Source organism: Natator depressus, chromosome 7 (assembly GCF_965152275.1).
Source record: "Natator depressus isolate rNatDep1 chromosome 7, rNatDep2.hap1, whole genome shotgun sequence".
In the NCBI taxonomy this organism is placed as follows: domain Eukaryota; kingdom Metazoa; phylum Chordata; order Testudines; family Cheloniidae; genus Natator; species Natator depressus.
Window position 1 is genome coordinate 25,981,214 of NC_134240.1, and position 25,440 is coordinate 26,006,653.

General features: G+C 43.3%; 1 protein-coding gene across 21 annotated transcripts in view; it reads left to right on the top strand.

Annotated features, from left to right (window-relative positions):
- ERC2 (ELKS/RAB6-interacting/CAST family member 2) overlaps positions 1-25,440 on the top strand; it is an 829,921-nt gene that overhangs the window by 272,480 nt on the left and 532,001 nt on the right. For 10 of the 21 annotated variants that reach the window (XM_074957759.1, XM_074957756.1, XM_074957751.1 and 7 more), the window contains one exon: positions 18,919-19,026. The exons of the other annotated variants lie outside the window; for them this stretch is intronic. In XM_074957759.1, coding sequence (XP_074813860.1) covers positions 18,919-19,026 — 108 coding nt within the window. The remainder of the gene's footprint in view (positions 1-18,918; positions 19,027-25,440) is intronic. 21 annotated transcript variants of the gene reach the window in all.

Below are 25,440 nucleotides of genomic sequence, written 5' to 3' on the forward strand. Positions count from 1 at the left end.
GAGTAATTGACAGCAGCAGTAGTAGTTGGGTTATCATTCTCGATGTATGTTGAGATTAGACACTTTGGCTGAGGGTTTCACTGATATTTGCTGACCGCTGAGGAATGGTGAAATTCAAGAATCTACATTCCAGGTTCCGGTAAGGAGTATGCTGTACTGGGCACATACGCTTCTGCCCGTTCCCCTCCTTCTCTGTCCACATCTTCTCTATTCCCCACACTGGTTTCTTGTTCCAGTTCTGTTATCTTCACCAAGTCAGTCCCAGTCTCCTTCCCCAGCAAGTCCTAGTCTCACTCCTGGACTCCCAGTTTTCCCTCCAAAACCCAGTCTCTGCTCAGCCATTACTGGTTCCATCACCCACCAACCTACAGCTCCTTATCCCCGTCTTCTTTCTCAGTCAAATCTAGTTCCTCACTCCCAGCTCCTCATCTGATTTGTCTCTGTCCTCTGCCTACATTCCCTGTCCCCATTGTCTCCCAGTTCCAATTTCCCTCCCCAGGCTCCTCATTCAGTCTGTGTTATGTCCTGTCTCAACCCCTCATCTCCTTGTCCAAGTCTCCTTGCCCAGCCAGTTCCAGTTCTCCCCCTACAAACCAGTTCCTCCTCAGATCTGTATCCATGCTTCTCTCACCTCCTTTTTCCCAAGCCAGTGCTTTAAGTGGTCTGAAGAAAAGTGTGTGTGTGTGTGTGGGGGGGGGGTCTATCATGATCCCAGCTGCAGTAAATTCTCATGCACTTGATACAGACAATTCACATTCTTTTATATATTACATAAACATTCACTGTTTAGCTCATGAAGCTATTTATACTTGTTTTTAAAGAAGGCAGCAGGTTTCATACAAATTCTTACAAAACAGTCTGGGAGTTTGGTGGCTAGGCCTCTGGTGCAGTGGTATTCAGTGGAGTTAGAGGTCTCTGATGATGCAGGGGTTGTGATGTAGTGAGATTCATTGGAGTAGGGGTTCTCGATGGGGGTGCAGTGAGATTCAGTAGGATTGGAGGTCTCTCTAGGGTAGGGTAGGGTGCTGAGGGTGCTGTGAGATTCAGTGGGGTTGATCTCTCTTGGTCTGGCGGTGCAAAGAGTCACTGGGATGGGGGGGTGTTCTCTGGAATTTGCAGGCTTTCTTTGGGGATGGTGATGCAGTGGGGTTGGGGGGGGTCTTTCTGGAGATTAGGGCCTGGGGGTACAGTAAGATTGTGTGGTCAGGGATCTTTCTGAGGCTAGTGCATGGGGTGCACAGTGACATTCAGCAGAGTTGGGGGTGTCTCTGGGGACTGGGGTTCAGCAACATTCGGTAGGGTTTGGGATCTTGGGTTTAGGTTCTGTGGGATTTGAGGGGGTCTCAAGGGATGAGGGCTGCAGTGAGATTCAGTGGGGTTGGAGATATCTTTGGGGATAAGGGTCTGGAAGTGCAGTGAGATTCAATGGAGATTGCGGTCATACTGGGGTTGTGTCTCTCTGGGGTAAAGTGCTGAGGATGCAGTGAAATTTGGAGGGTATTACACTGGGGGTGAAGTGACAGTGGGGGTGGAAAGTCTCTATTAGGCCCTGGGGCCTGGCTCTGAGTAAGGTGCTCCTGTCCTTCCCTTTTGGCCTTACTCTGAACATATCTCCCTATAAGGTACTGGGCAGACGGTGAGGAGAGTCCACGTTCCCAGCAGCTTCTTCTGGCCCTCCCCAGCTTGTAGGTTGCACCATCCCCACCCCCAAGCTGCTGCCTCTGCTCCACTCTCCCATGGACACAGCCCTCCTGTGTGTGTGTGTGAGAGAGAGAGAGAGAGGCAAGCAGGCAGCTGGGCCAATGAGTGGTCAATGGCTGTTTATGGGGGAGTGGAGCAGAGACCTGGGGACTGTATGAGGCAACAGAAGGAGCCTGGGCTGCTAGATGAGGCAGCAGTTCCAAAAGAAGCTCTGTTCCCAGTCTCCCCCACCCCTCAGCATCAAAAAAGTGTGTGATGTAGGGGGCGCCTCAAGCCACTGGTTCTCAGTCCAATCTCCTTCCCCAGAACTACCTCTTCCAGTCTGTTCCCCCTGCCCACACTACAGATCAGGCTCTTGTGCGTTCTGTATTCAAATCAGGCACCCTTCTCCTCCAGGCTACTTGGGTCCAGAATGGTGGATTACTGAGAAAACTTCACTCTACAGTATATACGGACACTGATCTGTAGTAAAAAGTTCCTTTACTGTGAGTCCATCCCATGTTTCTAATGTCAAACCTGTTACAGGAGAGCGACACACCAGTTTTGATCTAATTTTTCAATTTATCAAATAAATCACAACTGAATAAGCTGGCCCAAAATAAACTCAACTTCTGTTAAACTATATATAAACTAAAGGCACGGTTTGATCCTTGAATGCATGGATGTTATTGCGAAGTTGCCAGGAATTGGCAAAAATATTGAGTTCACTTTTACTTTTATATCTTATTAGGATGTTTTGAAAATTTTACAAAGCTGTGGTAAATAAAATAGTATGTATTTAATACTGCTTGTTAGTTTATGCTTGCAATTGGAGGGAAACAATTCACAGCAGTTTTCCTAACTATAACTGTAAACATAGCTAAGGTTATGTTGCCAAGTGCCACGCCGCAAATAAAGACAGATGTGTGGTCAAGCTGGCCTCAATTTTTATTAAATAACCAACTGAACCAAATAAGCTAACCTTAATCAGGCAGGAAATCCTGGCCAGACTTGACGCAGATTCATATACATTGGTAATGTACGCCGTTGCCCAAACCTGCAATGCCTGTGCCTCATGCCAAGGCACAGTGCACTGATCTGCCAAGGCCCACATCAACTGTTGATGGTCCCACTTGGGTTGGTGACCTATGACTTAGATGTAACAGGCCCTTTGAGGCCCCCTGCTGGAGGCGTTGTGGTCTTACCACACCTTACTCCAGGAAAGGAGCAGTGAAGATGGGTCCTCCAACCCTGCTTAGAAAGGCTGGAGGGAAGCAGCCAATCAGAGCTCAGCAGGCTAAGTTAAAAGGAGCTGTAGGGCCTGAGCAGTTCAGTTGCTGACTGGGACCAGAGGATTGAAGAAGGATTAAAAGGCTGTAAAACTCCACAGGTAAAGAGACTAGGGAGAAACTCTGCTCAAGCATGGATAGGACTCGAGAGCTTTCCAGGCATAGAAGCCTGGGAGAGAGAACCCTGATTAAAGAGGGGGCAGAGACTATTACAGGCTGTCCAGGCAAAGAGACCTGAGGGAAGACCCTGAGAAATCAGGACAAATGGGGAAACTCTCCAGGCAAGGAGGCCTACGAGAGACCTTGTTGGGAACACACAGGGAATCCAAGAAGGTGATGGGACAGAGCAGGGAATGCAGCAACAGCAACTATTAAAGCAGCAAGTGGCTGCTACTCATAGGGTTCCTGGGTTGGGACTTGGTGTAGGGCATAGGTCTGCGTCCTGCCACTGAGGAAGTGGCCGAAGCCCCAAGAAGGGAATAAGACTCAGTACTAAAAGCCTGAGAAAGGATTAGAATTTAAACAGGCCTAGAGATGGGGCTGAAGACCCTGAAGAGACCCAGCCATTTGTTGGACTGTGTTACCCTGGAAGGGGATCCATACATTTGATTGTGTGAGACTTGGCCGGAGGGCTGAGCTACTGAAGACCCACCTGACGAGGCCAAGAGCCAACAGGAGGTGCTCACAAGAAATGAGCATGCCCCATCATACTTGGTAATGGCCCAGTATAGTATTCTAAGTGCCTCTTCTGTTACAAAGGGTAACGCAGGTCCTCACACAAATAGTGAGAGGATGGCCATGTGATTCAGACTCTTACTGGGAGAATAATAGTGCATTCACAGATTGTTTAAAATACACAAGAATATTGTGTTATCACAAATTTTTAAATGACAGCTTTTCCATAACTGAAATCTCCCCTCCTCCTCCCCCCCCACCCTCCATGGATGAGACTAAGTAGTGTTTTAGATGTGGCCAGGGTGAACTAAAATTTTGTGAGAAATTGTGTGGGTAAATATCTGCAGCAAAAATGAAAATTTAGTAAAGCAATTGCTGAGCTGTAAGGATAGCCTGTATCAAAGTCCACTATCTCCTGAGTTTTTTGTTTATTATAATAATAATTAACAAATACTATTTCAGCACCTTTGACCGGAGGATCTCTGATTGGTTAATTTTAACATCATGCTATCCTTGTGCTATATTATCATTTCAGTTTTAAAACTGAGAAAATTGAAGTACAGTGTGTTTGGGACTTACCTAAGAGTCACACAGAAATTCTGCAGTGGAGCTGGGACCAGAACCTGACCTGATTTTTCAGATTGCAGCATAACCACAAGGCCCACCTCCTTTCACAATTGGTACATTTTTGCCCGCTTCTGCTGTATGTATAGTACACAAAATGTTGCTGTGCTGTACCTGTTATCACAGCATGCGTCAAATGTAACCAAACAGAACCTGAAAAGGACTTCTGCCACCTTCTTTGTTGGTTGTCCTTTCTGTATTTACTGCACACTGGTATCCATTTCACTTTATATAGGGTGATGTTCATTTCTTGTAGTGGAGGAATGTGCTGCTAATGCTTCCAGTGTCATCCTGGCCGGTATGAGGGGAGATTCACTCTTGAAGCAGGCAGGCAGTGATTCCATCTTTGCCTTACCTTGCAGAATATGCCAGGGGAAAGCAGCATTATGTTCTTGCATGGGCTACGTAGAAGCATCAAAAACAGAGGCTGCTGAGGGTCTATGCTAGCTTAATGTTGGCCCTCCAGCTGCTGTGAATAGCTCCTTCTAGAAAGTGCCACCTTTTTGGCATGTTCTCGTCCCCTACATGCTTCCTTTGTAGACTTTATGCTACTAAGGCCATATACCAGGACATGTTTATGCCAAGGTGGCCTCTCAAATAAATCTAGCCTTTAGCCTCTCTTGGCTTTTAGTGTGTTAGTAGCTGTTTTCATGATCTTTATTTTAATATCCTCATTCCCACTTTGTAGTAAAGGTGTGATACTTCCTTAACATGATGTGGGTCACAGTTGAAAAGGATCACGTGACCGGGTCAGTATCCTCTTATTCTAGTGGTACTATTACTTACCTCCCCTTCTTTCTTTTTTAAAAATCGGATTCAAATAAAACACATCAGCAAACAATAAGAGGCACAAATGAGTACTGCCAATTAATACATCACAAACAGTAAGGGCTAAGATAGAAGTCAGGGGACAGAGTGAACCCCTTGACAAATGTAATTACTCATTAATAGTGAGCCATTATCTATTATTAATTCAACTTAAATCCCATGGTGAACAGACTGCAGTTTACAATGTGTTACTTTTACTTTTATAAAATCTGAGTAATAGTCTACTAATAAAGAGGGAATCATTCCTGTTTAATTCAAACAGATCTTTTTCAATCTTGGACCAAGATCAAGCAGGAAAATTATTTCAATGATTAATAACTTTCTCTCTTTCTCCCCCTTGATACTTTGTGGTCAGAAAAACACCAAAGAGTGCAGCTCATTGGCCCTTTGCCCTACTCTCTGCTTGGTACCTCTCTCTACCACATGCATCTGGTCCACATTTTTCCCATTGCTGAGTTGAACACACCTCTAGAAGCAATTGGAGAAAGCTGAAACTTGGAGCCAGGGGGCTATTTGAGATTGAGGGCCCAGTCTGCTTGATAGTGGTTTGCCTCACAGTCCTGAGACATTGGCTAGACTAGCAGTTTCCCGGAGTATTTTTCAGAATGTGGCCCTGGTTAAGCTAATCAGAAGAACCTGTCTGGCAGGTGAGGAAGGGAGAGGGAGCATCCCTAGATGTTTGTAACTATCATGTTGGAGCAGTGGACAAGCACTCTAGATGGACAGTTGCTCAAAGAGAACATGAGAAGAAGCCAGACGTGTGGTTTAAAAGTTGCTACTGGCTACTCTGGCTTCAGACCCTGAGCTATAAAGTAAGGGGGACACAAATCTGGCAGATTCTTCACCCCCACCCCAATGCTGCTCTCCTCCAATCTCTGCAGGCTTCTCTAACTGCTGTAGTGACCCCCTATGTCTAAAGGAGGAATTCCTCCACAGTTTTAAAAGCTGGTTTATTTGGTTTTAAAATACAGTTAAAATGTTTAAAATTAAAACAAATCATCATTTAAAGTTTCAAATGAAGCAGATGAGAGGAAATCCAGGAGGAGGAGCTGTGATGTGGCAAACTGATAATTCAAGAAAATATAAATTCAAAACACATTTTATGACCCCAATAATACATTCCAGATTGTGCTTTATGGGATAATAATGGTACATCTCAAGTGCTAAAAGGTTACTCTGTCTTTGACTTGATGCCTCACAAAACATTTAAGGTGTGCCATTATTATATCTTAATGATAATCCTAGTAAGAGTTACTGTTGTCTACCTAATTTCTTACCTGAATGGGATTTAGACGTTTGATTTATATTGTAAACTACTATCAGAAAATCTACAACTGTCCTTTTCTTAGTTACATAAGGTGCTGTTTGTATCATAGGAAACTGAAAGCAAGAAAACACTATTCGCTGTGGTAAAGCTTTTAAAATGAGTGTGAGAGCATTTTTATACAAGTGATGAGAACCTCCTGGACATGATTGGTTTAAATTAGCTTGATTGCTTTTTATCTATTGCAGCTGCACTATTTAGCATAAAAATGCAAAACATCTAAAAATCATTTGCCTTGCAGCACAGTAGAAAGATGTTTTTGGTTAGTTTTAAGATGCTTCAAATGTTTGTTCTATACAGATTCTCTTAGAATGGATTCAGAACATATCTAGTTACAGAGCATTAGTATAGATATTGTAAACTTTGAGAAAATTAATTAAGGAAAATATGCTGCTTTATGAATTGCATATTTAGGATTTGGGTATTTTAGCTTTTAACTGTTACTAAGTTAAACAATTCAGAGAGATTTGTTGAAGTGGCATAATCAAGCATCTGCTGTTAAATACCAAAAGAAAAAGACTCCAGAATTTTTAATGTAATGCGCAATTAGTTTCACTTGGCTGAACAGTGACATGGTTGAAAGAAAAATCCAGAAGTCATGTAAGACTAAATTTCTGTCAAAATCAGAGGAGAGAATTTTAGACTAGTATTGTTGATTGTAACCCAACTTTGAAAACTAACCTGAGTAAAGCTGCTATGGTTTGATGGTTATATTCTATACAGTGAGTTTGTGTGTGTATAGAGTGTCTTGCTGTCCTTTCTGGATTTCTTCAGTACCGTGTTTTGGGGGCTGTACCACATGCAAAATCAAACTTGTGCCATTTTACACAAGGACCTGTTTTTCATCAGTGTAGTATTTGACTTGAATTCCAGGCAAGTGCTCCTATGCATTCTTTAGATGCTCAGTATTAGCTAATTCAGAGGAAACATATGCCTGTGCACACAAGAGTATGTGCCTGTGTGCACACAGAAACACACATGCTTTGTCAAGAATTGCTACAGAAATCATGTTAAAATTATTCTTGTTTTTATGTCAAATAACCAGAAATCAGCTATTCTTTATTATATGCTGTTATCTCAAATTGTGCTCTTTGAAATGTGGTTTTGATCCAAGATTCCCACATCAAGATCAAAACCTTTTATTATTCTTTGGATTAGTGTATCCTTAGTTCTTTGAGTGCTTGCCCATTCTAATGTGCTCACCCTGACCTAAGTATTACAGCATGCAAAACTTTGGCTCAGACCTCTCCAGGCATGGCTGGCATCCATATACCCACCAAGCCAACACCATCTGGACAGTCATCACAGTCCCCCTACTGATGATCGCCTCGCTGAACTGGTGGTTAGACCCGCAGACTGTGTGTGTAGGGGTCCCATTCTCAGGACCCCAACCTTTTAGCGTCTCTTGTAAGGGATGCTTTAGTGATGGACTTGGGGGCTCACTTGGGGTCCCTCAGAACTCAGGGCCTCCAGAAGAGCTCTCGCTACATATCAACATCTGAGAGTTCAGGGTGGTTTGTCTGGCTTGCCAGGCATTCCAACCCCATGTAGTGGGCAAGTGCATGTCAGTCCTTAGGTAACACAACAGCGATGTTTTGTATCAACAGGCAGGTGGAGAGTGCTCCTCTCATCTGTGCTGAGAAGCACTCTGCTTGTGGGAATTCTGCATAGCCCATTCGGTTCACGTTGAGGCCTTCTGTCTCCCAGGATCACAGAACAAGCTAGCAGATCACCTCAGCAGATCCTTCTTCAACCACCATGAGTGGTCTGTCCATTCAGACGTGAAAATCATCTCCCAGAAGTGGGAGACTTCCCAGATAGACCTGTTCATTACAAAGCACAACAGGAAGTGTTTCCAGTTCTGCTCCTTCCCGGGTTACAGCCTGGGGCCGCTTGCAGATGCCTTCCTCCTCTCTTGGACAGGTCATCTTTTCTATGCATTTCCTCCCATCCCTCTCATATGCAAGGTTTTGGTCAGAAGCGACAAGGCACGAGTCATCCTGATAGCCTCAGCCTGGCCACCTCAGCACTGGTTCATCACACTCCTAAATCTCAGTGGAAACGCCAGTCTGTCTACCTCTGTTTCCAGAGCTGATGTCTCAGGACCATGGCTGCCTTCGTCATCTTCACTTGGAGTCCCTTCGTCTCATGGCCCGGAAGCTCCATGGCTGAACTCTGTGGAGCTACCCTGCTCAGCGCCTGTTCGCGAAGTACTTTAAGGGAACAGGAAACCATCCACCAGAGCCACCTACCTGGCAAAGTGGAAAAGGTTCTTGATCTGGTCTACACAAAAACGCATTTCAGCTGTGCAGTCAACATTGTCATTCATTTTAGACTACTTAGTCCATCTGAAAGAGCAAGGGCTAATTGTGTTAACTATTAAGGTCCATCTGGCCACAATCTCAGCCTTCCACTCCTGGGTGAATGATCATTCTGTTTTCTCAAACTGTCTGCAGTCAGTTTCTTAAGGACCTTGAGAGACCGTACCCTCAGGTATGGCAACCAATCCCTCCCTGGGACCTCAACTTGGTCCTGTCAGTCTTGCCAACTCCTTTCAAACCTCTGGCAGCATGCTTGTTGCTCCATCTGTCATGGAAGGTAGCCTTCCTGGTGCCATTACTTTGGCCAGAAGGGTCTCAGAGATCCGGGCCCTCCCTTCAGAACCATCTCATACAATATTCTTCAAGGACAAGGTCCAATTGCATTCGCACGCGGCCTTCCTTCCAAAGTACAATTCCATAGTAACAAGGATATCTTCCTACTGATCTTCTACCTGAAATCACATGCCAACAGAGAGGAAATCACATGCCAACAGAGGCTCCACTTGCTGGATGTTAGATGCACTTCTTCATAGAAATGGCTAAATATTTTGGAAATTCACTCAGCTATTTGTAGTCATTGCAGACAGGATGAAAGGTCTTCCAGTCTCAGCCCAGAGAATTTCATTATGGATCACCTCCTGTATCTGCACATGCTATGACCTGAGCTCCTGCCCTGATGTCACGTTCCACAAGGGCCCAGGCATCTTCAGGAGAAATGGCACAAATTCCAATCCAGGACATTTGGAGAGCAGCTACGTGGTTTTCAGTTCACACTTTTGCGTCTCAGTACACCATTGCCCCACAGTCTTGAGATGATGCTGGATTTGGCCAAGCATTACTAGAATTAGCATGCCAGTAAATTCCAAACCCTCCACCTGCATAACTGCTTGGGAGTCACCCACATTGGAAAGGACATGAGCAAGCACTCGAAGAAAAAATGCTTAACTTTCCATAATTGTTTGTTTTTTCTTTGAGATGTGGTGTTCATGTTCATTCCACCCCATCCTCACCTCTCTGTTACAGTTAGCCAGTAAGGAGGAAGTGAGAGGGTAGCAGGTCGATGGGACTGTTTATACTAGTGCCATGGGTGTGCAATGCTAGTGGGTACCAGAGCCAATCTGATGGATACCACTGAGGGAAAAACCTTCTGGCGGTGGTGCTCAGGGCAACTACACACCTATATTCAGCAATACATCTTGAAGAGCAACAGTTATGGACAGTCAGTAACTGATTTTTGTTTCTAGGATGATGGTCCCAGTTTAAGTCTTTAGACAGCCATTTTGATTTAAGATAGTTAAAAATAGTAGAAGATCCAATAGACATGGATATTCAGTTTCCTTAACCAAACTTACGAGCAAGTGCTTCATAATGGAGTTGACTTCTGCTCTTTTATAATCCCCAGAAGGTAGTGTTCCTAGTAAACAGGTACAGCTTTTTGGCGAGTGACTAAAAATGACACATTTCTTACTCCTCGGGTTTCTTCCTTGTGTGTATTCAAAATCATGTGTATATATTCTGAATTTAGTGTCTAAAAATAAGTTCGATCAGTCTTGCTCCTGTGAGTCCAACAGAACCAATAGAGCTAGGAGTGCATGATCTAGATTATATTTCTTTTTGTGCATCAATAATAGAAGAGTTTAACTTTATATTACAGGGGAAATTAGTTACACCTGTGCAAACTTACTGAAGGTAAAGGGACTGCATAGGAGCCAATGAGGGCATATATACTTGAAGAGAAGAACCAAGCTTGACTTTCAGATCCTAGTGTAAACTTTCAGGACTGGCAGGGGAAAAAACATTTTAAAAAATGTGAATGGAGCACATATGAGATAGAAATCATAAGGATTGATAAGCCTGAATCCCCACAACTATTTTTACAGCACGACTTTTCATAGTAAACTATATAGATTTGGTTGTAAACTATATAAACTGTTTTTTTTTCTTTAACTACTTACTCTTCAAATTTCCTCTGTGTTCCTAGCTTCCACTTTAAATGTTACCAACCACAGTCTTTGTTCCTGGCTATAGACATTATTTTGACTGTATTTTTACTGTTGGAAGGATACTTTTAAGCTTAAATGATCTCTTGTGCTTTTCCATTTAACTGAACTTTATGAAATGTGTGCCACTACATATGAGTTGGCCCCATTCCATTCTTGGTTAGTGAAAGCCATTGGAGACTGCCTAGGACAGCTACAGACAGAAATGTTAGCAGCTCTTCAGCATGTCATCTTTAACCTCATCAAGGTCAGAAAGCAGCTTTTCTGTTTGTCTGAGATGATATGGTGCTACATATATGCCAATAAATGTAATTAAATTTGCATAGTGCAGGACCTTCTGCAGTTAATCTTTGGTAGACTTTATATTAAACTGCTTCTGTATGCTGGCATTATCCTGTTCTGTGAAATGTATCTGTATTTTCACAATCTTTTGAAGAGATTAGAAAAAGGAGCAGAACTTCACTCATGCGGAATAATCTACGTCTGGAAAAAAGATCACTTTCAGAATGTTTCAAAGAAAAAAAAACAGATGAGGAATGATACGTCTTTATTTTAGAATATTCTTAAATGGCAGATTTATAAGGCTCCCATGTTATTGTCAACTGTCAGAGGTTGGAGAATGAGTTTTGTTACTAAGGTTTTGTTTCCATCTCCCTGGGAAATCTGCTTTCACGTCACATCTAATTTTGTGGTTAAACAATTTACTCCCTTATTTATCAGTAGTATAAATAGTGATCAAAATACATCTATTCCCACTAAAGAAGAATATTAAGAACAATTAAGCAATAAATGTAGATGCACAGTTGGCACCTTTAAAAAGTGAACAGTTATTGCAATGCAGTATAAATACTTTGCTATATGATATATTCCAAATATAGGAAATGCAGTGGAAAAGTCCTGACCACGCTATAGTATTTGTTTTCTTTTAAAGGCATCCACAGTACCTAGGAAACGGCTTTTGCACTAGTCCAAAAAGATTTAATATCACAAGTAGATAGCTTAAGGAACCTGCTTTTAGTTTCAGGAGCTAAAGTCAGGGAAAGATGGGTCTTTTGGGGATATCCTGGTTAAATAAAAAGTAGAAATGCAAGGAGAACTTGACTATCTTATAAGTGAACAAAATAGTGACTCTAAGAGTTCACAGTTCTGTTGATAGCGTAAGAATGAGAATAGAATCTAGCTGCCTCTCCTGTAGTTGCATTGGCTAGCAAGAGTTAAAGTATTGAAAACTTATTTGTCACTAAATTAAGACTATGTTGTTTTGAATTCACAATAGGAGCAAATCACTTTAGTAAGAAGGAGCCATTTTTATTTAGACACTTTTCAGAGAACCACTACACTTCAAGATGCATAAAAATAGAATCAGCTGAATTAGACATTGCATCTTTTTATAATGGTCTTCTCTAAGCAGCATTCACTGGAAATTAATTTAGGATCTCTAGAAGCAGCAGCACCTTCATCTGACCAATAAAGATACAGAAGTCAGGTCTCCAGCTGTTGGAATACACAATGTTTCATTCTAAATCATACAAATATTGTTTCTGTTGCAATTAAAAATTAAATGTGAAAAATAGTGTTAGTACAACATTTAGTAGTTAATGGTAAACTAACATTGGTTAGTTTCAATTTCCTGACTTTTGGTAACTTTAACTATGCAACCTTAGGCCCAGATCCTGCATAAGGTTACTGTGCATGTGATTACACTCCGTGGTGAGCTGGAGCCGGTTCACACTGGTTTGTGCGAACCGGTTATTAAATTTTGAAGCTGGTTTAGAACCGGTTGTTAAAGGGGTGGGCAAACTCCGGTGGCCCACGGGACCATCCTGTCCGGCCCGCCTGAGCTCTCGGCTTGGAAGGCTCCCCTGAGAATCCCTTTTTAATTTTTACTCACCCTGTGGTGCTCCGGGTCTTTGGCGGCAGGTCCTTCAGTGCAGCCGAAGACCTGGAGCGACTGAAGGACCCGCCGCCGAAGTGTGGCCGAAGACCCGGAGCGTGTGAAGGAACTGGTTCTTCAGCTTTTGGCAGCTCATCACTGATTACACTTGTTAGTAATCTGACTTCAACAGGAATATTCATGTGCGTAAAGTTAAGCACATGTATGGGTATTTACAGGATTCGGGTCTTAATGTAGTAAACAGGTGTATTTTATGTCCAGGTTTTTAAAGGAAAAGGGGAAAAATGAGGGAAGGGGAGAGATACTTTGAAGTGGTATAAACAATTGAACCAGAGTAAGGCACAGCTGTGCCACTGTAAGGTACGCAGTGTAGCCGCTCTTTGTCGGCAGGAAATAAAACCACCCCCCAACACGGGGCGGTAGCTTTGTCGACGGGAGAGTGTCTCCCTCCGACAAAGTGCTGTCTACACTGGCGCTTTTTGTCGGTAAAACTTTTGTTGGTCTGGGGGTGTGTTCCCCCCCACCACCTTGATGGACTAAAGTTTTACAGACAGACGTGTAGTGTTGTAGACAGCCTAAATGCTGAAGGAGGTAAGCTTTTAAATTGCCATAAATACTTAGGCTGGTCTAAGTATTTAAATTACTTTACTTTAAAACTTTGCAGTGGCATAGTTTTAAAGATGAGTTAACCCTTAAGATACCATTAACAGTAAAAAGAAAAGGAGTACTTGTGGCACCTTAGAGACTAACCAATTTATTTGAGCATAAGCTTTCATGAGCTACAGCTCACTTCATCGGATGCATACTGTGGAAAGTACAGAAGATGTTTGTTTTTATACACACAAATCATGAAAAAATGGGTGTTTATCACTACAAAAGGTTCTCTCTCTCTCCCCCCACCCCACTCTCCTGCTGGTAATAGCTTATGTAAAGTGATCACTCTCCTTACAATGTGTATGATAATCACGGTGGGCCATTTCCAGCACAAATCCAGGTTTTCGCCCCCCCCCCGTCGCCCCCACACACACCCAAGAACACTATCCCGGATAATGTCACGGCTAACCTGGTGGCTGAACTTTGTGACTTTGTCCTTACCCATAACTATTTTACATTTGGGGACAATGTATACCTTCAAATCAGCAGCACTGCTATGGGTACCCGCATGGCCCCACAGTATGCCAACATTTTTATGGCTGACTTAGAACAACACTTCTTCAGCTCTCGTCCCCTAACGCCCCTACTCTACTTAAGCTATATTGATGACCTCTCCATCATCTGGACCCATGGAAAAGAAGCTCTTGAGGAATTCCACCATGATTTCAACAATTTCCATCCCACCATCAACCTCAGCCTGGTCCAGTCCACACAAGAGATCCACTTCCTGGACACTACAGTGCTAATAAGCGATGGTCACATCAACACCACCCTATACCGGAAACCTCCTGACCGCTATTCCTACCTACATGCCTCCAGCTTTCACCCTGACCACACCACACGATCCATTGTCTACAGCCAAGCTCTGCGATACAACCGCATTTGCTCCAACCCCTCAGACAGAGACAAACACCTACAAGATCTCTATCAAGAATTCTTACAACTACAATACCCACCTGCGGAAGTGAAGAAACAGACTGATAGAGCCAGAAGAGTTCCCAGAAGTCACCTACTACAGGACAGGCCTAACAAAGAAAATAACAGAACGCCACTAGCCGTCACCTTCAGCCCCCAACTAAAACCCCTCCAACACATTATTAAGGATCTACAACCTATCCTGAAGGATGACCCAACACTCTCACAAATCTTGGGAGACAGGCCAGTCCTTGCCTACAGACAGCCCTCCAACCTGAAGCAAATACTCACCAGCAACCACATACCACACAACAGAACCACTAACCCAAGAACCTATCCTTGCAACAAAGCCCGTTGCCAACTGTGCCCACATATCTATTCAGGGGACACCATCACAGGGCCTAATAACATCAGCCACACTATCAGAGGCTCGTTTACCTGCACATCTACCAATGTGATATATGCCATCATGTGCCAGCAATGCCCCTCTGCCATGTACATTGGTCAAACTGGACAGTCTCTACGTAAAAGAATAAATGGACACAAATCAGATGTCAAGAATTATAACATTCACAAACCAGTCGGAGAACACTTCAATCTCTCTGGTCACGCAATTACAGACATGAAAGTTGCGATATTACAACAGAAAAACTTCAAATCCAGACTCCAGCGAGAGACTGTTGAATTGGAATTCATTTGCAAATTGGATACAATTAACTTAGGTTACCTTGCATAATGACTTAGCCACTCCCAGGATCTATTCAAGCCTATTTCTCCTTGTTTTCCTAACACCCCCCTCCCCCCTCCCCCACTGTTCCTCAGACATTCTTGCTAAACCCTGGATTTGTGCTGGAAATGGCCCACCTTGATTATCGTACACATTGTAAGGAGAGTGATCACTTTAGATAAGCTTCAGAGTAACAGCCGTGTTAGTCTGTATTTGCAAAAAGAAAAGGAGTACTTGTGGCACCTTAGAGACTAACCAATGTATTTGAGCATAAGCATGAAGTGAGCTGTAGCTCATGAAAGCTTATGCTCAGATAAATTGGTTAGTCTCTAAGGTGCCACAAGTACTCCTTTTCTTTTTGCAAATACAGACTAACACAGCTGTAACTCTGAAACCTGTCATTAAGAGTTAAAGCAGCATTGCAGTGGCATAAACACCTAAGATGATGTAACATTTTACTGTCTTAAGTATTCAGGGCTACATAAGTGCTTAATCCATTTTAACATCACACTTACGAAAGGATGTATACATGTACAATGTTTTTCTCTAACACAGATTTAACTAAATTTTCTATGGTATGCATGCATTAATGTATACTCAGTTTATCATAGTTTACTCATTATTTCATCAGTGAGGCTGTATTCACTGAGGACCATTTACATGCCACATTTCAGAATTCAGGCATTTTGAAGTTATTTGTATGGAAAAAGTGTTAGGTTCTTTTCTCCATAAAGTGGAAAAACTTTATTTTTACCTTCACAGAGCTCAAAAATGGTTCTTGAGATTTTGTTCAAACTTCCCTCCAAAAGTCACCTTTGGGCAGACCAGGAAAAGGCACTCAGATATGGTGATATGTACTAATATAAGAACACAGATAATTAGAATGAAAAATTTCAGATCAAAAGGGGATTTTTTCAGAACTGCATGAATATGTGGAAAAAGTCACCAGTGACTGGTGAATCATTGGTACTACTTTGCAGATTAAACTATAATGTTCATTGTTAGATGAACATTCTAATAATCTATAGAACAGAGCAGGGCACTTTGTCAGGAGGTGCTAGGACCTTTGTTTTTCCATTAATATTTTGTAAGCCCTGGAAATGATCATAAAATACACATTTGCAGCAAGTCATGATAAAATGTTACTATCTTTCACCTGCAGTGTCAAATTTAAGCAAGATAGCAGTGTTACCATAACTTACCAGGAAGTAACATACCATACTTCCCCTTTTCAATCTGTAAGACACACATTGCCTTAATTATATTGTTCTATAATAATTAGTGAATAGGCTGATTTTTCATGAAGTATACTCCGCACTAATGCTCTTTCTGCAATATTACATTTTGATAGGTACTAACAAGATGCTTTACATGGCGATCTACTTTATACTAACCAGAAGCTACTATGAGTTATTTCAACTTCATCAAAAAAAATCAGGATATCCAAATACACATAGCAGAGGTTTTATCGCTTAATTTCCTATTTGTACACCCTTTTCCTGTTTTCTCACCTGAATACACAGTTGTCGGTTTACGGTAGCTGAGGATTTGGGCCACATATGTTCAACAATGCATTGGGGTGAAATCCTGGCCCCTCTGGGATTTTACCCTTCAAGTGAAATTTACCCTAGCATTCTGGGACTCAGGCAGTGCCCTTGGCCCTAGTTTTAGTCTTCATGTGGGCTTAGGGTTGCCAGCCCTCCAGGATTGTCCTAGAATTTCCAGGAATTAAAGATTAATCTTTAATTAAAGATTATGTCATGTGATGAAACCTCCAGGAATATGTCCAACCAAAACTGGCAACCCTATGTCAGCTTCAAATGGTGTGGAGTTGCATAGGCCATCTGGACAAGGGTGCATTTCACTGTTTCAGGGTTAATATTCAGAGTTTCACACACTATTCATAATAATGTTAACAGTGATTGGATTGCAAAATAATACTCTGCACATAACATTGAATATTCAATCTTATTATTTTTCACATTTATCTCTGGTTGCCCAGTAATAGAAATCATTAACACATGTATTGTTCCTTCCAACAGAGGCCTTCAAACATTAAGGGGCAAACAGGAGCAATCAATCACTGGACTTCTTTGGGGGTACTGCATCTCAGGGAGCTATATAGAGTTCTGTGGCTCCTACCCCTGGTCCAGTCATATTCTTTCAATACCCCTCCTCCTTCCTACTGTATTTGGGGCAATAGGCATATTCTTTACGCCCTCCCCTGTGTATCTGTGTAAGGTACCAGTCATCTGTCCCAAACTGTTTAAGCCTCATAATAGTCCTGTGTGAGAGAGATCTAAGTATTTCCATTTTATCTATTGGGGAAACTGAGATCTAGAGGGAACCTATTAAAGGGACACATAGTGAGCTAGGTTTCAGAGTAGCAGCCGTGTTAGTCTGTATTCACAAAAAGGTACTTGTGGCACCTTAGAGACTAACAAATTTATTTGAGCATAAGCTTTCGTGAGCTACAGCATCCGAGCTGTAGCTCACGAAAGCTTATGCTCAAATAAATTTGTTAGTCTCTAAGGTGCCACAAGTACTTCTTTTCTTATAGTGAGCTAGTGTCAGTTAGATCAGTCTCCTAATTGCCAATTCTGTGCTCTAACCACTAAAACTAATCTATAATAGGTTTTACACTACTTAACACTGAATGTTAATTTGAATTTGTAAACAGGAATTTCACCAGCCCTATATGAATTGGAAGAAAATGTAATTCCTATGAAGCAACATTAATATTCTGTCTGAGACTTCTTGTTAAGGCCTGCTTGCTTTTTTCTGTGTTATAACTTCTATAAGGTGCTTGTGGGGAGGAACTGTTCCTGAATCTATGGTTATTTTATCCATGTAAGCTTATTCATTGATATTTCATTCTCCAACACAATTCAGGGTATTTGATTCATCAGTCATCAGAGATGTAGTTACTAGACAGTTCCTCCTGCCCCTCAGCTCAGATAGCACTTCCTCTGAGATTATTGCTGTCGTTACTGGAAAATTCATGTGGTTCAGCTAGATAGGAAGTTGTCAACATTTTTTTTTTCTGCAAAAGCAATAATTACCTACACTTTGCAGAGTATACAGTATTCATCATATCTTCATATTACTGAGTATGTCTTGTTATATTTTACTGTCCTTTCCTTTACTTGTGTTGAATGCTATATAGACTCTTTTTTTTTGTGTAAATTCTGTTGGAAAACATCCACCATACAGATTAGATTAATGTCTGTCAAATTTAACATTAAGCAGTAGAACTTCTTTCCATCAAGCTGCCAAGGAGATACAGGTAATGGAGTAGCTGGAAGGTCAACAGATTACAATTCTATTGCATAGGGGTGAACTTATCAGAAGAATACAGTGAAATGCACAGTCACATAGTTCTTTTAGATGCCAACTCCTGAGCCTTCTGTGATCACAGTATGCTTCACCGGCTGAGCCCTGTTGTGGGAAGGTAATAACCAGTCAGGCATAAAGGCTCCCAATTTAAGGACAACCTGCCAAGTCCAGAATTGTCTGCACATGGCTCGGATCCTTCACACAAACCAGCATGCTGTTTGTAATTGGGTATGGGAGTCTGCTTCCAGCAGCAGAAATAAATGCATTCTTCCTCTTCCCCCCCTGCCCCCAAATGAGGTCCCCAAAACATCAGATAAAAAAGGATAATTCATTTTGGTTTGTTTTTATTGGCCTTCTGGATTTTGTGTCTTAGTGTGCACATTTATGTAAGGCATACACAAAAGGGAGTGCACAGTGACTGACTTTTTTGATCAACTCCCGACTGTGATCCTCAGAGGCAGCGTGAGCCATAAGTAGACGTACAAGTATAAGTGCAAGTACTTTCAACTCCTGTATTCGCTGCACTTGTCTGGTTCATGCATGGACAATTACCTAAATAGTATAAGCACATAGGTGGAAGAGAGAGAGCAACAATGAAAGAGTCTGAAAATGAAGTTTTCCTGATTGTTATGAGAACTTACTTCTCAAAAGGTGGTGTTGAAGATGATGAACTTTATTAAAGCAGTTTGTGGCAAACCAAAAAGGAAGACAGTTCATGGACAAAATAAGGCACGATCAAATTTCACCGAACACGTGCAGGTAAATAATTACATATTATTAATTGGATATAGTTCATTCAATTTTTTGCTAGCTATATTTTCATCTCAGCTGGACATATTTATCATTTTTTCAAGTGCTGTTTTCATAAGTTTCCTGAAGTAGTTGTGCACTAGGCCAGAAAAGGCCATCAATACTTGACTTTATTCCTTGACTTCTGCAAAGCTTTTGACACAGTCTCCCACAGTATTCTTGCCAGCAAGTTAAAGAAGTATGGGCTGGATGAATGGACGATAAGGTGGATAGAAAGCTGGCTAGATCATCGGGCTCAACGGGTAGTGATCAATGGTTCCATGTCTAGTTGGCAGCCAGTATCAAGTGGAGTGCCCCAAAGGTCGGTCCTGGGGCTGGTTTTGTTCAATATCTTCATTAATGATCTGGAGGATGGTGTGTACCCTCAGCAAGTTTGTAAACTGGGAGGAGAGGTAGATACGCTGGAGGGTAGGGATAGGATACAGAGGGACCTAGACAAATTAGAGGATTGGGCCAAAAGAAACCTGTTGAGGTTCAACAAGGACAAGTGCAGAGTCCTGCACTTAGGACGGAAGAATCCCATGCACCGCTACAGACTGGGAAACAAATGGCTAGGCAGCAGTTCTGCAGAAAAGGACTTAGGGGTTACAGTGGACGAGAAGCTGGATATGAGTCAACAGTGTGCCCTTCTTGCCAAGAAGGCCAATGACATTTTGGAATGTATGAGTAGGGGCATTGCCAGCAGATTGAGGGACATGATTCTTCCTCTCTATTCAACATTGGTGAGGCCTCATCTGGAGTACTGTGTCCAGTTTTGGGCCCCACACTACAAGAAGGATGTGCAAAAATTGGAAAGAGTCCAGCGGAGGGCAACAAAAATGATTAGGGGACTGGAACACATGACTTATGAGGAGAGGCTGAGGGAACTGGGATTATTTAGTCTGCGGAAGAGAAGAATGAGGGGGGATTTGATAGCTGCTTTCAACTACCTGAAAGGGGGTTCCAAAGAGGATGGATCTAGACCGTTCTCAGTGGTAGCAGATGACAGAACGAGGAGTAATGGTCTCAAGTTGCAGCGGGGGAGGTTTAGATTGGATATTAGGAAACACTTTTTCACTAGGAGGGTGGTGAAACACTGTAATGCGTTACATAGGGAGGTGGTGGAATCTCCTTCCTTAGATATTTTTAAGGTCAGGCTTGACAAAGCCCTGGCTGGGATGATTTAGTTGGGAATTAGTCCTGCTTTGAGCAGGGGGTTGGACTAGATGACCTCCTGAGGTCCCTTCCAACCCCGATATTCTATGATACCATATTTACTCTTTTTATGTTAGTAAAACACAGATACAAGCTGTATTTATGGTATGTTTTGTACATGAATTTAGTTTTTTGTTTTCCTTTTGTATTTGATCAGAACATTAATTAAAAGTTTATATATACATAGTAGCGCTGAATGAAATAGTTTTGTTGTTTTTCTAGTGCAGCAATGGGGAGAAATATTTGAAGATGACATGTAAAAGTATGGATTTTTGGATGCAAGTAAGCTAGTGATGACTTATTCACAGCATCTTCAGAAACCCCAGAATACAAGGGTCCCTGTTTGAATACTTTCCTGTAGCAATGATTCTGTGGTGGACCAGTGTCCATAGAAAAATTAGATACGTTAATACTAAATTTTGTTAGTGATATGCTGCCCTTGTTGGTTGGTGAAGGGAGTGGTTTTTGCACTTACTGTACTTCACAAAATTATTCACAAGGCCACTGTTATGTGTGCAGAAAACATTAAAAAGTCAATTAGTGGGACAGTACAACTCGGTTACTGAAAGAATTAAAAACAAACTGGCATCTGTGCCTTATGTTTGTACAACACACATGTGAACACATCAAGCAAGAAGCTCTAGTATTACCTGTCACTGCACTGACTCAGCTAACCTAACAAGAGTAGCAGCAGTCTTAGGCTTCCAACACATTGTTGGAACACATTTGTTAAACAAGATCGTTTCTCTGTTGACTGAGATCCACTCTCAGTTAGATCTGGACGCAACAAAAACATTGTCTGTGACAACATACCTATGATACCATTTTTTTTAAAAAGTCTTCAAGCTACTGGTAGGACCTGGAGTGCTAGAGGATGATGTTGATAAGCAAATGGAGGACAATGCTGGTAAGGAAGTAGACGCCCCAGATTCTGATATGCATATACCCAGCCATATTAGTATGGCTGAAGTTTTATCAAGTGATACTGCCGACTGTGCGTGTATATTTAACTTGCCACCACATATGACCTATTCCCTACTGCTTATTTACACTGACCAATCAGAAGTGAAGGGGCAGGGCTGCCACCGTACCTGGGTGGTGCAACAGCAGCACCAACAGAAAAAAACCCTGGCAGCCAGAACTCAGGGCCTGAAGCTCCCAAGACTGGAACAGTGGATTCTGGGGCCAACCAGAATCAAGGGCAGTTGGGAGGGATGTCATTATTTCCAAAAACCCCATTTATCATTTAAAACCCCTAGACTCAATTAAGTTGACCCCTGTGTCTCTGCTCAATGAATAGTCAACCTGTCGAGCTTGGTGCTAGGGTTGCCAACTTTCTGATTGCTCAAAACCGAACACCCAAGCCTGAGACCCTACCCTCTTCCTCTTTCTGGAGGCCCCGCCCCCACTCTCTAAATTTCCCCCTCCCTCGGTGGCTCGCTCTCCCCCACCCTCACGTTCACTGGGCTGGGACAGAGGGTTGGGGTGTGGGAGGAGGTGAGGGCTGTAACTGCGGGTGTCAGCTGTGGGGTGGGGCCAGAAATGAGGAGTTCAGGGTGCAGGAGGGGGCACAGGAGGGGATGAGGGGATTCAGGGTGTGGGAGGTAGCTCTGGGTTGGGTCAGGGGGTTGTGGTGCAGGGGGGGGTGAGGGCTCTGTGCTGGGTGTGCGGGCTCTGGGGATGATGGGTTTGGGTTGCAGGAGGGGGCTCTGGGTTTGAGGGAGGGCTCAGGGCTCTGGCAGGGGGTTGGGGCACAGGCTTAGCTCAGGCGGCTCCCGGTCAGAAGTGCAGCAGGGATAAGGTATGCTCCCTGCCTGTTCTGTCCTGGTACCACAGTGCACTCCAGAAGCTGCCAGCAGGTCCAGGTCCTAAGTGTGTGTGTGTGTGGGGGGGGGGGGGGGGCTAGGAGGCACAGAGTGCTGTTCTCAACCACAGGCCCTGCCCCACCCCCCCCAGCTCCCATTGGCTGGAAACCGGTCAATTGGAGTGCAGAGCTGGTTCTCAGGGCAGGGGAAGCGTGCAGAGCCCTGTGGTCCCCCACCCGCCACCAGCATAGGAGCTCGACCTGCTGGCTGCTTCCCAGCACAGCAGGGTGCCAGAAAGTCGGACAGGTAGGGACTAGCCTGCCTTAGCTGGGCAGCACCGCTGACTGGACTTTTAATGGCCTGATTGGCAGTGCTGACTGGAGCTGCCAGGGTCCCTTTTCAACTGGGTGTTCTGGGCAAAAACCGGACGCCTGGTCACCCTACTTGTTGCCAGGAGATGTTTTGAAAGCAAAAAGTATAACAGGGTTCAAAAAAGAAGTAGATAAGTTCCTGGAGGACAGGTGCACCAATGGCTATTAGCCAAGATGGTCAGGGATGCAACCCCAAACCCTGGGTGTCCCTAAAATTCTGACTACCAGAAACTGGGACTGGACAACAGGGGTGGAGTACTCTATGACAGGATACTGGGTTACTGCTGTATGTTTGTACTAACTGAGTGTGATGGGGTATACAAACCCCACACTGGGCAACAAGGGGTTAAGGGATTATTTTGGGCTCAGACAGCCCCACCCTGGCACACCTGCAGCAAATGTGCCATCTTCTGGAGAAATTAAAAATCAGGGAATCTGCTCATTTGGGTGGCAGAGCTGGAGGTGAGCAGATCTGCAGCCCATAGCGCAGCAGAGCAGAGCAGAGCAGAGGGAAGCCTAAAGGGGCTTTTCCTGAGGGAAGGGAGGACTCATATCAGAGAGGGAAGTATACCCGCCCATCTGTGGACTCTGGACATTGGTAACCCCCCCCTTACTTATTATGATTTGGACTTCCCCAACAGTGGAAAGCCTTTGAGGAGAGGAAAAGTCCCAGAGAAGACAGCCTTAAGCAGCTTGGTTGCCAGACTACTGGTAGCCCAAAGGGCCCTGGGTCAGAGCCTGATGGAGTGGGAGGGCCTGGGCTCTCCTCTCCACAACCCCCTTGGCAGTCAGGGGTTGCAGCCATGACCACTAGGCCATGCTCCCCAACCACACCCCAAGTGAGGGCTTTTACACTGAGATAATAAAGATTACTGTGTTTTTAAAGGATAGAATCCACATTTTGAAGCGTGTTACATTTACAAACTTTTCTCTGAAACCACGAGGGCTAGACACTTTTTCTTTAATTTAAAATTGAGATTCTCATGATGGGAGGAACTGGACTTCTAAGAAAAACACCAAATATCACTAGACTTGCAATTAAGTTGCAAGAATTGGCAACACCTGCAAATTAAAGACTGAGTCCTGCCCTTAACCTAAGGAGTACCATGAATCGAGGACCTATTGGTCCTAAGGTGGGCCACAGAGGCACTTATGAAGAGGGACAAGCAAGTGGACGCTATGATTCTTGGGGACCACGAGTGATTCACACACCGGGCTACAAATATAATGCTGTTACTGCTACTACTAGGTGCTTGTTTAACTTCTTTTTGGATAAGGCACTGAAAGGAAAAGTCATTGAGGAAATCATGTACACCTGTGGCTTTAATTAACCTCTGGCAACTGCCACTGGGCAAGCAACCTTTGATTAAGCCATTCAGAGCCTTCTAGCATGAGTGAGGGGACACAATAGACTAGCCCACTGCAGCTAGTCTCCATGACTTGTCAAAGCTTTAGGTTAAAGGCAAGTAACTACAATAGAAGTGACCAACTTAACACAGAACATAAAATAGTTTTTGTATAAGATGAGACTTCATGTTGAATAAGAGTTTTGTATTCCAGCAATAGATTTTCAATCTTAGGTCATGTGGGTCAGGTCTTCTGTAATTACTTATTCCTCAACAAGCAGCTGTTTCCTTGTGTGAGAACTTGACAATAAGCCCTAGCATAGTATCTTTTCTTTTTCTGGCTCAGCTCTCTTTTGGACAGATGAATACCACCATCCGTATCAGAGGCAGTAATTTTTGCTGGTGTTGAATTCAAGGGACATTTGTCAAATAGTTTAGGCTCATAATTTGAGTGTTGCTAAAACTTTGCCTCGTCTCTCCATATTACTCTGATTGTGCTGGTAGCACAAAACTCCACATATGCTCTATCATGAGCCAGACGTAAGAGCACCATTGCAGCTGCTCCCCATATCCTATTGCATGTTCCCCAAAATGCATTTTGGGTGTGAAGAACAGCCAATTGGGAACAGGCAATGTGGCTTTCAGTATATTCTCAAGATCTGTAGAACAGGGAAACCCCAAACTCTCAGCTGGGGCTGTCTTCTATATTGCTGCTGTGGTCCCCAAGCTGCTGTCAGGCAACCCTCCCATCACTCCCTCTTTTCTTGGAGCGATGCAGGGCCAAAACCAAAATTCAAGTTGCTACAAGCAGTAGATTAGGCACGTGTGATAGGCCTTAACCCCAACCCCATCACCTGCAAAGCTAGCGAATGCATGCAGGGAGATGCACTATTTGTGCCCCTTTCTTAATTAACATATAGAGGATACTGTCAAGACAAAAACAATGGGCTAACTCCTCGGAGTGGAGGTGCACCAAAGCTGTGTGTGGCACACTTTGTGATAGTGGGAGGGATAAAGGTGGGGAGGTGAATAGTTAATTGGCTCCTGGCAACAGTGGGTGGAGCTCAGTTGAGGGAGAAACTGCGGATAAGATTGAGAGAAGTTGACAGAAGCCCAGGGTTCTGGTAAAAGACAGCAATAACAGGAGCAGTGCAGGTTCCTGTAAGGGAAGCCTGGAGATCAGGTTTGTGCAAGAAAGGACTTAAGTAGCCCAAGGGGGCATAGGAATTATCCAGATTCATTTGGATTTGTTTGTGATACCCTGGAAGGGGTTTGAACTTTGTGACTTGCCTTGAGTGCTGAGCCAGAGAAGATCTACAATCAGAGGCAGGCAGCAAGCAGGAGGAACTGAAGTCAAATGTAGTGGCAACATCCCACACAGATGCAAGGGGGCACTCTAAGGATGAGTGAGCACCACCACAGCATGATTATCTGCTAGAATATTTTACATATAGAAACAGGAGAATGCTGCAGGCAACAAATACACCTACTCCTTAGCCAAACTAAAAAAAGCCTCATCTAGCTCCTATAGAATCAATTCCATTAAAGCTGGTTGAAAATTGGTCATTGAATTTTTTTCTGTTAAAAATGGCTTTTTCAATAAAACAATTTATTTTTCATGAGAGAGTACTTTAATTAAATATTTTT